Below are 13,752 nucleotides of genomic sequence, written 5' to 3'. Positions count from 1 at the left end.
GATTGCCCAAATTTCAAACAGTAAGAAAAAGTAAGAGAAGAGATGATAATGGTTAGGGAGAAGAAGGAAAATAGGTCATCTAAGAAGGTGGAACAATCAGACTGACATCAGACCTCATGAATTTACATAGTTACAAAAATTAAAACATCTTCTTAGTTTTAAAACTTCAGATCCAATACATAGACAAAACATGGGAGACTGAATTTGGCTGTGGAACAGAATGCATGTGATATCATATTGTGAAGATGCAGTGGGCAAAGGATGGGAGATGGAGGAAGAATGAAAGAAAGCAGAGGCTTGAATGTCCTCATCCACCAAAGCAGGGTGTCAGAGAGGCAATCTACACATAAATAAAATAAGAAATAAAGTTGTTAGATGATTAATCAAAAACACTAGTGTAACCAACCTAAAGAAAACAAATAATATGAGGAGTTGGGAGAAGAACTAGAGTAAATGGGCTATTGTTCCTTGCTTTCATGCAAGGAATGAAGGTGTGAACATTTTAAGTTGAGAAATGAGGAGATATATAAATGATATGTGAAAATATATACCACATAGCATTAGGAGCTAACCATCAGAAAGAGAGGGGGGAATAAGAAAATATGCTTGGGCTGGCTTGTATTAACATAAAGACACAGTGGGTAGATAAGAAACTAATAAAGAGGTTTCCAGTAGCAGGGCAGGAGGCAGGGAAGGGGTGGATGGGATCAGGGGTGGGTGCAGGCTTCTTGTTATATGTTACATATCTCCTTGTATATTGTTATGATTTGTGAATCACATGAAGGCTGACCCAGTCAAAATAAAGAGAGAGCAACTATTAAGAAGTGGTTGTATTTGAGATGTATGATACTCAGTGGAGTAGGAGATGGTTAGAAGTCTGTTGCCTCCTATCACCAGTCCCTCTGTATTATTTCACTTGTGCTACGAAGCATATCATACTTTGATAAAAATAAATTTAATTGGAAAATGTATATCCTCACAGAAAAATAACTGCTTAAGTAATGATTAATGGCACTATTATTAATCATAACACAAAAAGCTGTCTATCAAATAGTTCAATTTGATGAATATAACAATTGAAAAACAAGAGTGTGTTAGAGTTTCTGTATGAGGACATAGTGTTATTTAAAGAAGCTACTCTGGGAAGGAAAATTTATGTCATACTTTAGTAGAGATAGCAAAAAACAATAAAATCATTCCCAAGTCCTTTATTTATACTCTGAAGTCTACTGAAATTAAACTGAACTGCTATTCATCCTAAGTCTTTTCCAGCCCTTCCTGGTATGTGGCTGCAAATAAAAGCACATTTTTAGAAAAGCCAACTTCCTGTGTGCTCAGAGGGGCAGGGTCACCCCACACTGACCTAGTACACACTCACTCATACATTCACCAAATAGCTTAGAAATACTTGTGGTGGGAATGTAGATTGGTGCAGCCGCTATGGAAGGCAGTGTGGAGGTTCCTCAAAAAAGTAAAAATAGAATTACCAAATGACCCAGCAATCTCTTTCCTGGGTAACTACTCAAAAAATCTCAAAACATTTATCAGTAAAGATATATGTGCTCTGATGTTCATTGCAGCTTTATTTAGAGGCCAAGACATGGAAGCAACCAAAGTATCCTTCGATAGATGACTGGATAAAGAAGATGTGGTATAAATACACAATGGAATACTATTCTGCCATAAGAAAAGATGAATTAGTGTCATTTGTGACAACATAAATGGATTTTGATATTATTATGCTTAAGTGAAATAAGCCAGACAGAAAAAGTCAAAAACCATATGACTTCACTGATATGTGGGATAGAAAACTGAAAGCAACAAAGGAAAGAGACAAACAAATAAAGAAACAAAAACTGATAGACACATACAATTGTTTAGTGTTTAACAGAGGGTAAGGGGGATGGATGTTGGTAGAAGAGGGTAAATGGGGTCAAATATAAGGTGATGGAAGGAGATCTGACTCTGGGTGGTGAACACGCAATGTGATATATAGATGATTAGTACAGAATTGTACACTTGAAACATATGTAATTTTACTAACCATTGTCACTCCAATAAATTTTAATTAAAAAAAAAGAAAAGAAATACTTGTGGTGCTGGCTTTAGACTTTCTGGAGAGAGTGGCTTACACTTCAGGGACTTTGTTCAATTAGGAGTGGGCATTAAACTCTTTTAGAGAAGTGATATTGCCTACTTTATTTACACTTTACTAGCATCACTTACAATAAATACTCACTGAGCATCATATCAGCAAGGCCTCCTTTCTCTCTGTGTTCTTCTGCTAAGTCCATAAGAGAGAATCAGTATCATCCCCTCAGTGGCAAAGTTCAAGCTCAGGTTATATTGCTTTTATAGAGGCCATGAACTGAGGGCTTTCTTGGAATGTGATTTCTGGTCTGATAGGAGCCAACTATTCCCCTGACAGGAAAATTGACTTCCTGTTCATTTCTTCTGCCAAAACAGTTGGCCTTTTCTTAAGCGATTCAACTTGCTCTTCCTTTTTATCTACCCCTTCAAGGATCATCACATTTCCAATTTTCATGAATTTCCTCTTAGTCTTCAAAAATATTCTCTTTGACCATTAGCAAATTATGTTCCCTGCACATCTAAAACTATAAAGTTGTATTTTCTGTATTGTACTGTCACTGACTTAAAAAAGGTTTTTGACATCTTTTGTGTTGCTATTTTCTTGTGTGTGTGTGTGTGTGTGTGTGTGTGTGTGTGTGTGCATGCAAATGTGCACACATGTGCATGCAAAATACATGTATTAATTTTGAAAGCCTTGATGGTGTAATTCCATCTTATGTCATGTATTTAAAATGCCAGGTCTTAGTGCATTGCAAATATTTAGTAACAGTAAGTGAATGATTGAATAGCATTCCATGTTATTGGAGACTGAAGACAGATGAGTCCCTGGGAATATTAAGCAAATGTATCCAGCTATTTCCAAACTAAAATTGAAGCCTTAAAACCCAGGGAAACATATGGATTCACTTTTTAGTTAGTAAACAAAGTCTGACCACTTGCCTTTGGTCATAACTTATACTACCTACTTTCATGTAACATTCTGATCCTAGAATGGCAGTGCTCTTGATAAAAGGATAAAGGCATTTCATTTCAACACATATATTTTCCTGGATTTGTACTGGCATATTCTATAACGATTGTCTCTTGGTCACCCTACAGGTTACACTATGCTGAAATGCACTAAATTGAGCTCTAAAGACCTGCCATTTTTCAGTTTGCCTCCAAAATGGAGATACAGACACACAATGCTACATTGTCTTGGGCAGTCCTCTGACCCATGAACTGACATACCATCTCATTCAGCTCAGGGGGCAAACTTGACAATTTTTTAAACATTAATATTTAACAGGAGCGTTGCATTTCTGTATCTCACAGAATGCCAGGTATTTTAACATTAATGGCAGAAAGTGCCTTACCAGGAGGACCTTTGGAAAGCTTTGTGTTGTGTGTTTTTAATCTTTATTATTTTTTTCTACATTGTAGCTGAAAAAAAAAATCATTGAATCCTGAAACAAAACCAAATAAAACCCCCTAAATATCCCAACACACTCTCACTTCTGTTTCAGTTGTGCCCCAGTTAGTTCTCATTTTCTGATACGATCAGTTCTATTACTCATACAATGGTGACATTCTCATCTGAACAATTGCATGGAAACTAAAACACCAACCCAGGGAAGCAAGAACTTACAAGGAATACTGTGCATCCCAGTGCAGTGAGTTTAGAGATAAAAAACATTACGTTAGCCCATCTGTTCCATGGAGACATGCTTTTTCTTCTTTCTACCCTGAAGGCCGCTCTTCCTTTAGGATATTTTCTTCTGTCCTCTTGCTATTGCTCCACCCCTACCTCAAGGATTTCACAAATGGCAGAGTAACTTTATCCACTGCTATGTTTTTCACATGAAAAAGAACAAATATATATGTATTTTTTTTTTTTTTTTGAAAGGGCAGAGCAAAGGATACTTTCTGCAGTTGATCATCTATCTCACTATGTGCTTCACTGGACAGTAGGTATTATTTCCTTAGCCCAATTAATCTCATTAACCTCAAGAATTTTAATTAACTTTACTAAAGTTAATGCAGGCTCCTTATGTTTAGTGGGATTGTTTGGAGACATACAGTAAGAATTAAAAGTAGGTTAAGTCTCCAGCCTCATTAACAGTGCAAAAAGTAATTAGCAATATCTTCGTGTGTGTGTGTGTGTGTGTGTGTGTGTGTGTGTGCATTAGGGAAAGCCTCTATGCAATTCATTTTTCGTTGCTGGTAAACTGAGCAAAACTGGAGGTTATTCACTCTATTAATATTTTAGTCTCATCTATGTAAAATTTCAAACAAATGCATATTCATTTGTGAATTATGCTTAAAACTATAAACTTTTGGTCTTGTGATTTTGGGGGGGCACAAAATACCATTAAGTTAACAGTTGAGTAAGTTTATGTGCTCCGATGCTTTAATAAGAAACTGTCATTCAAAGTAATTAGGAGGATAGACGAGGAAATAAAGGGCTACTTGAACATATAATCCAACTTTGCATGTCCCAATAGCTTTTAAAATGTGATGATAATTCATTTGGTAGGTGTCAGTCTCAATTCTAATACCCCTTTACTAAGAAATAAACAAATGGCATTCACATTGAGTGGATTTTTCTTGTTGTGATTCAGAGCTGAGAAGTTTTGTCTAAGGGAGAAGAAAATCAGACTTCAGGTTTGCTAAATTTTCTCATCACTATAAAGAATAACAGTTTGCTGCATTTCATGTAAGGTTTACTCCTATACATAAGCCATATTTATTTCTATGTGTATATTCAAGCTAATATTTCATGTATCGTTTTTAAACAGTTCAAAATTTACATCATAAGAATAAACATTAGTGAGGCTACAATCCTTCCCAAGATAAAAAGACTTCTCTTATTGGCATACTACCTTTATAAGCCTTTCAGAATTTTTTCATAACCCCATGAATCAGATTATCATCTGAATCAGGTGATATGCAAACATTACTGTCCACATTTTGCTATAACTCCCCTTGACTTAACTCAATCAGTCCACATGGTATTATGGGTACCAGGCAAGTTAAAATACGCAACTGACATAAGTCGGTGTTTCAATAAACATCACAAACAATGTAGGATTAGATACCACAGCAGAAATAACATTTATGAGTTAATAAGAGCAAAAGGTCACGTTTACGATCTGTGTATCACTCTTCCTGGCCGTCCCCTTTGCCAAAATTTATCAGTGCAAAGGATAAACATCAGTCTTCTGCAATTCACATCCAATTCTTAGGAAACCCTGTTACTTTCCTACACGTAAGTCTAGTTAAGTCATAAATTCATATAGTGTTATAGAACACTATAACCATATGCCAGACACTGTGCTACAGTCTGGGATTGCAATTATGAAGAACGTCCAACCTCAGCCCTCTGGAAGCCATATTTAGGAAGAGAGATGAGGTCTTCCTGACTGCACTTCACTTCAAGTCATAGTTATCTTCGCTTGCATTTGCAGAGCCATCTGTTCATTGGACATTCCAGTAGTATCTGGCCAGTCTGCACTATTTCTGCCACCAGTAGTTCATTTCCCTTAACTGAGCTGCTATGACTTTCCTTACACACGGTTAAAGTGGTTTCCATGGCAGTGTGGATAAGGCCCAGAGCCTGTCATCATGGTGCTCCAAGATGGAATTAATCAGGTGTCTGAGTTGCCCATGGCAGCAATACAAATTGGATTCGATCAGTCAGAAGAGCAAATGTATTTGCCTAGCTTGCCAGGAAAGCAGGGATATAATTAGGAGGGATGGGACCAAGGTTTGATGTTGCCAGGACTTGTTCTGCTTTAAGTTTCTGCTTCTTTCTGAGCATCAGCTTCACTCCCTCCTCCTGCTTTTTCCACCAGGACTAACCAGGGTGATGGCAACTCCCAGTTCTTTTGCTTAGAGCATCAGGAACAGAAAGAAGAGAGGGTTTCATGTCCCCATCGTGAAACTTCCTAGGAAACAGCTTTAGGTTGCCTGGTCTGCTCCAGCCCATCTCGGTGAGCCACCGCCCCTGTGGCTGAGTGGGGTCTTTCACCGCACGAAGAACACTACTTCAAACACGGCCACTTGGAAATCTCCACGCATGGGCCACTCACCCAGGCTCTGTATACTGCCTAGGCATAGGCCCCTTACATTTCCTTCTCCATAAGCCTTCACACATGGACTTGAGGAAGAGTTATGTCTCCTTATTATTTCTAGAGATGAAACTCCACAGCTGAGTTTTCCATTCAATTACTCTTTTTCCTCCATCACTTGCAATTATTCCTGACTTTTTTTGATATCTATATCCTAATCTCCATGTCCAAATTCTCCTGATTTTTTGTTTGTTTGTTTTTTATTTACATCTCTGTGAACAGAGTATAGCATGCATTAGATTATAAACCTACTTGACGGCATGAATTAGTCTATTCAAAATGGCTCCATGAATTTATTATTCACTGCAGAAAAGATCAATGGGACATAAAGAAGTGTGTAGCACAACCCTATATTTTCAAAGATCATAACCTACCTTCATGTGGACTTAGTCTTTATGTAATTGAAAAAGTGTCAAAAATATTGAGATCAGCTCTAGAAAAGTTGATGACTCAAATAGACTCCACATTGTGGGCCTTATTTGCTGTAATCCATTAACTAATGCACATATTAAAACTTAGTAAAGCTACTACCTTTGTTAGAGACATATGTTTTAATGTTTAAGAGTCAAACAAAACAAAAGTATTTTACTCTAGCACAGATAGAGACATATTCAGTGCTTGAAAAATGCTTTTGACTAAAAATACTCAACAAAAATGCTATGCACTTTCAATAATCATTTATAATACCTTTTGGACATCACGTGTCCCACGTGACTCTTGACACAGAAGACCTTCCGTGTCTGAATGCCCACACCACATGTAGCTTCTCCATTCCAGCCAATGGTTGCATTAAGGGCAGTTACCAATGTGTCTTCAGAACAGGGGCCCCAAGGTGACGTCTCCCAGTAGAGTTGCATGCAGGAATGGTCATTGCATAAGCGATATTCATGGAGGGCCTGACTAAGGGGGCATGGTTTTCCACCTGCAAAAATTAAAATATAAAGAATACATAACCATTGCTATTTTTATTAATATGTTGCTGTCATTATTATTGTTCTTTTTTGTTGTTGTTTTTGCTATTTTAATGGTCCATAAAAATGGTCTTTTTGACAGAGCTTTCCAAAGGCCTGAGCTCCTTTTTTCCATTCTAAGGCCATGGTTCTTTTGTCCTGAATGACAATATAAGGACAATATGTTGTACCATTCTCTAAAAACCAGGGAGCAGTCAATTAGATTTAAAAATAACTTTCCAAGAGTCATGCATCTCTGAGATAAACTCCAAGGAAATCTGCTTTTATTTTAATATTACTATGTGTACATAAATTAGTCAGTTAGATAAAATAGCCCATGACCTGGAAATGATGTTAAAGTGAACATATACCATGTTTCCCTGAAAATAAGACTTAGCTGGGCCACTAGCTCTAATGCATCTTTTGGAGCAAAAATTAATATAAGACCCAGTCTTATTTTATAATTTTACTATAAAATAAGACTGGGTCTTATATAATGTAAAGCTGGGTCTATAATATAATATAATATAATATAATATAATATAATATAATATAATATAATACCAGGTTTTATATTAATTTTTGCTCCAAAAGATGCATTAGGGCTGATTGTCTGGCTAGGTCTTATTTTCGGGGAAACACGGTACGTGTGTGTGCATGTGCACGCACATGTAAACACACACACACACACACACACACACACACACACACACACAGCCTATATACGGTCTCTCTTTCCTAAGGGAGCATTATTATTATCAGAGAACCATTTTAAGACACGCATCCACCATCAAGCAGTGCATTTCACTGCAATTTTAGAAATCCAGAAGTCGCTCTTAAAGTTTGGCAAGAAAAAAACCCATCCTTAAACCCTGAAATAATACCCGACAATGTATTATCCACTGTCTGGGAGACCAGACAGATGTGCATCTTTACACTCTTGGGTGAGTCAGACAATCAAATTCTATTACTGTCTTTTCTTTCACATTTTCATATCCATGCAAAAACTGGTATTTATCTAAAGTATTGATTTTTTCCTTTTCCTTCACACTATAATGTTTTATTCAGTGGGCCAAATGCTCAAAAAGATTTGTGAATTTGGTTTTGTTATTCTTGCTATTTTTTTCCTCATTAAATACTACTGACTTTTTATCCTCCTTTCAGAAATATAAAAGACAAGGCGGAGAGACACTGCACTTTAAGAATATGAAAATCTTCATTCCTCTTGACCCTGGCCCCCTTTCTCAGAATCACAGTACAGAATCGCGTTCAAAAAGGAGTTGCTCGCAGTCTGTGGCTATACTGCCCCGCTGTTCTAATGGAGCTGTAGGCAGGCGAAGCCGAGGGAGGGCCTGAGAGAAATGACACATGCTGTCTGGGGACAGAGACCATTGCTATAAATGATAGGAACAGCTGCTCCTCTGTTTTTTTTTCTGATGCCATCCTTTACATTCCGATAGCACATCTTAGCTTCTTCAAAACACTTTTATAGCCTTCATCCTTTTCCCTCTCACAACATGCCAGCATAACAGAACAGAAAGGGCATGCAGACCAGGAATCTTGCCGATGTTAGCGGCAGTTCCCAGTAAAAAAGCCATGCCTCTTGATTCCTAATTTGGAGCTCTTTTTACCAGACATCTTCAAATTATGTTTCCAACTGCATGAGCTATCCGAAGCTGGATGTGTATCAACTAAACTTTGTTTTCTTTCCTAAATTAGTATCATGAAAAGTAACATCCATCTGATTGCTATGATCTGTTCATAGGATGGGCTAAAATAGTTCATGTAAATACTGGATCCCAGCACAGACAAACTAGAGTATTGAAGAGAAAAGTCAGGCATGGGAAGGAAACTGTTCATTTGGATTCAGGGAATACACATATCACCTACATGAGGATACTTCCATGATATGACCTTCACAATTACCTATCGGAAAACAGTAACTGGGCAATCGACTTCTTTAAACCCTTCCTGTTACTCACCTTCTCCAGCTAATGCCAGGATAGTCCTTGACCTGGTCTGTTTCCCATCTGAGTTTTTATTTGAACAAGACTGGGAGCAAGATGACCACCCTGTCCACTCGCTCACCACACAATCCATCCTGCAGGGAATTTCACAAGCCATCCGTTCAGGAGGAGGAGATGCTGGGCAGAGACTCCCTGATACCTCTTCTCCTGTAATCAACAAGATCAAGACAGATGCTGCTTAATGCACGACCAAGGCCAGTCCAAGGAACATTTAGGTTCATTGCTTACTATATTACTTCAGTTTAGCTTAGAAGACTTCACCTGGTGTCTAAACCAATAAAGTACAAAAAATGATGATTTCTTCAGCCATTCATAATATTTATGTCAAGAAAAACTGCCGGGAGATCATTTGGCATTTAGAAAGGTAGATACCACAGAAAAATTGTCACTTGTCATCCTTCACAGGCACAAAATGGTCTTCTTCAAGGAACAATTTAGCCATGGATGGCTAGAGATAGACATGATTGATGTGTCATTGACAACCATATGTAACAAGAATTTTATTTTTATTTTTCTTTCTTTTTTTTTTTTTTTTGCAAAATGGGGGTCAGAATAGTCTGTTAGTCTGAAAAATCACAATTTATGTTGAACATTCTATTCTACCCTATAGAGTTTTAGCAATCTAATTTTCTAGTGTGTACTTTCACCTCCAAACATATAACCTTAAGCACAATTATCACACAATTATTTTTATTCTATTTGTACATAGTGTCAAATAACCCAAAACCATGCTAGAAATAGACCTATGCATAAAATTATATAATTTGTTGAAACAAAAGTTGAAAGCCAGTTCAGAATTCTCACTAATGCACTTACTATTCCCCCTGTGACTGATCTGATAAATTACTTAAAGTGACATATAAATATAGATGATACAGATATAGGTATAGATGATGTAGATGTAGATGTAGATGTAGATAGATATAGATATAGATACAGATGATATAGATATAGATATAGATATATAGATATAGATATAGATATAGACATATATAGATATAGATATATCTGTGTGTGTATACACACACATTCATAAACACACACAAATTATTTTAGATTATTTCTTCACTATTCTTTGAATTCAAATATTGTTTATAGATGATAATTCAATTCTTCCTATTTCCCCCATTCACAATCACCTCATAAAAACAGAAACCACCAAGAATAGTAGTAATACCACGTATAGTTGGAAGTAACAACATGAATTATGGAACAGCAACTATAAGAGAGAGACAGTTTTGTCCCTGTGACTGTGCCTGTGGAATGCTCTTGTCATAATCTGACACAAAAATAACTGCAAAGGAGATTAATATTTATGGGGCATCTCGTTTGTGCCAGGTACTATGCTTGTAAGAGACTCTTAGAGACAGGTGTGACCTATCTCATTTTATAGTTGAGGAGTCAGTGGCTCCAGAACAAAAACTTGGTCAAGGTTACACAGGTCTGAGTAGGGAACCAGTTTAAAACTTTCTGACTCCAAAACGTCTACTTTTTCCATTAACCATGCTGTGTGTATTTCCAAGGAGACAGATATTCCTTTTCTGAGGAAGTAAATAAAGCAAGCAGACAGTGAGAAAGACTGACTGGAGGAGAAGAGAGTACACTGCTAATATCTGCATTGATACTTGTAAATGAGGCCAGGCTTATTGCCCTTGAGGTATAAATAAAACTTTTCAAGCATATTATGAGAAGTAATAGAGATTCTAGCAGACAATCAAGCTGAAAGACCAGCTCCAATCATTTTCTTTTCGGTCTCAGTCTATTTTCAGGTTGAGTCCACACTGTCTGGCACGTGTGCGGAAACACATACACACACACACACACACACCAATATGGCTAAGGTGTAATGATTTTGCAACTACAGAAGAAGGAACGCCAGACAAAATGCCCAACCTATATCTAAACAAAATTCAATTTCCACAGTTGTGAATATTATTAGAATAATTTTAATACAAAACACATTAAAGCAATGTCTTTCAAAGAACATTTTGAGGAATCAAAGATAGAATACTAAGGGGGAAGCTAAGAATTACTAGGTTAAAATAGTAAAATTGGTCTCATTACTAAAGAATTCTTCAGAGTTTTGAAAAATGCCAATGCATAATGTAAATTTACTAGGGTGGAAATGGTATGTAGTGTTTTTCAACTATATTTAACCAAAGGCCACCCTTTTTTGAAGAGCATGTCTTCCAGAAATGGTATTTTTATGAATATGATTTGAGAAAACTCTGCCTTCAAGAGTTATACAAATTCTCAACTATTTTTTGAGCACGTACTATGTCCAAGGCATATGATGGTATGTAAACAGATGAAAATACCATTATTTACCCCACTAGAACTCATCATTGATAACAGAGGTGCACTATAAGCACATTAGAATAAAACCAACTCCAAAAGTAAACACCAAGCTTCAAATGCATGTTTCAAACAGGAACTACTACAGCAGTGGAGGGAAGGAAACAATCTCTGGAGGACTAGCGTGCTAGCAGAAGTCTTTCGAAAAGGAGACAGAAAGGTTGAGAAATGATAGCAATGAGTGAGGGCATTTCAGGCACCATAATGTCAACAAAGGTATAATGGTAGGAAAACACAAGGTATTGGAAGACAGTAAATGCGGAAGCTGTGTGAGGAAAAGATGCCCATGTTGGAAGAGTTATTTGACATCAGATTCTGAATGATTTAGACTAACATTCAAGTTTTGTTATATTTCTGCCTTCCTTCAATTCCCAGTTGCTCCAGTTCCCCATGACCCAGTTTAACATCCTCCCCAGTAATAATTCAGCACCTTTAGTATTTACTTTGGGTACCTGAATGCTTTTTAGAACCTAAGATTTCATATAAATTGATATACACATTCTTCAGTGCAGCTAAATGTCAACACTCCACCAACATTTTGATAGCTTGTCTATACAGGCTAATTCGGAAACGTGAGCAAACAGATAGCCTTTCCTTAGGGGAGACAAGCTAATAGTCATAAGCAGGCTCTGCAATTTGTGCGTGAGCTATATTATAGGAAATCTTACAACAACAGCAATAAATGCAGCACAATGGGCTCCTAGTCACAAGGTGTCCTCGCTGGACACAGTGAAGTATCCACAGGTGACTCCTCGCACATCTTATCCTCATGCGTATGTCACTTAATATCTTTGAACCTCAGCTATTCCATCTGTGGTAATGAAATAACAATGTTTACCTTTCAGGAGTATTCTAAGGATTAGAAATCACTTATGCAGCATACATAACGAGGTGTCTAATACATGGAGGATTCTCAATGTAGAGGAACCTTTAAAAATGTCGTTTGCAACGATGTATACCACAAAAAACCAAGGGCCTTATTCACCTGAAAATTTGAGATATTGATGCAATAGCCATGGAAAGCACTTGCTTTACCATTCATATATGTGCACAAATAACTACCAACAATTTTACAGGCTGGTTTACATGATATATAAAAACAATGTATAATTATCCACATCATTTTATTTATATGGTTGTCTTTTCTAAATGACTTAGGATCCAAAAATAAAGCACATCTGCTTAAATAACCTCATCTGCCCATCTACATTCGTATAATTACCTCCTCATTTTACAGAGAGAACCCATCTCAAAAGAGAAACGTTTATTTTCTCCTGTGCCCATTTTCTTGGATGGATCAATGAGACCAACTGAAATCTCAGGCAAGCATGAAAAATAAAGTGGCACATGGCACAGAAACTTAGCCATTAAAAGTCATTTTCACAAGCTCTGATAATCTAATATCATAATGAAATAGAATATATTTAAGAGGGAAATTGAATTAATCTTTCAAGAAAACTCTGTAATATAAATTGCTCCCAGCCCTCATCATCCTCCCTGGGATCAATAATGACAAACTCTCCATTCTCTGTCCATGGAGTACACTTATTTAAACCAGTTGTGATTCTGAGAACATGGGATATGGTGCTGCTTCAACCTTATCACTCAATATTTTCTAAACAATAATTTAATATGCTGAGATTCACATTACACAAAACCATTTTAGAGTAAATACTTCAGTGGTATTTAGTACATCACAGTGTTATGTACTCATCACCTCTGTATAGTTTCAAAACATTTGCATTGCTCCAAAGTAAAACCCTTTACCCATTAAGCTGTTTCTCCTATTACTTCCTCCCTCTCCTCAGTCCTTGACAGCCACCAATTTACATTCTGCCTCTACAGATTAAATTATTCTGAATATTTCGTGTCAATGGAATCATACAATTTGTGATCTTTTGTGTCTGGCTTCTTTTAATTAGCATAATATTTTAGAGACTCATGTATGTTGTGTCACAACTTTATACCATTTTATGATGAAATAACATTCCATTCTGTGTATATTCCACAATTTTTTAAATTCATTCATCTGTTGATGGACACCATTTGGATATTATGAATAGCACTGCTATGAACAAGCTTATACATGTACATGACTGAATACCCGTTTTCAATTCTTTTTGGTATATACCTAGGAGTGGAATTCTAGGGTCATAATCATCACTCAGTTTTGTTTGTTTGTGATTCTGGGAACCGTGCAATGGAGGGCCAGATGACTAG

At 36.8% G+C, this 13,752-nt stretch overlaps 1 protein-coding gene across 4 annotated transcripts in view; it reads right to left on the bottom strand.

Moving 5' to 3' along the window:
• Nucleotides 1–13,752, bottom strand: part of THSD7B (thrombospondin type 1 domain containing 7B) — an 802,394-nt gene that overhangs the window by 374,884 nt on the left and 413,758 nt on the right. For all 4 annotated transcript variants that reach the window (XM_074335732.1, XM_074335728.1, XM_019752567.2 and 1 more), the window contains 2 exons: nt 9,133–9,324; nt 6,888–7,122 (listed from right to left, as the gene is read on the bottom strand). In XM_074335732.1, the coding sequence (XP_074191833.1) occupies nt 6,888–7,122; nt 9,133–9,324 (427 nt within the window). The remainder of the gene's footprint in view (nt 1–6,887; nt 7,123–9,132; nt 9,325–13,752) is intronic.

Source organism: Rhinolophus sinicus, linkage group LG01, assembly GCF_036562045.2.
Source record: "Rhinolophus sinicus isolate RSC01 linkage group LG01, ASM3656204v1, whole genome shotgun sequence".
NCBI lineage: Eukaryota > Metazoa > Chordata > Mammalia > Chiroptera > Rhinolophidae > Rhinolophus > Rhinolophus sinicus.
This window is presented reverse-complemented; position numbering and strand designations above follow the sequence as displayed.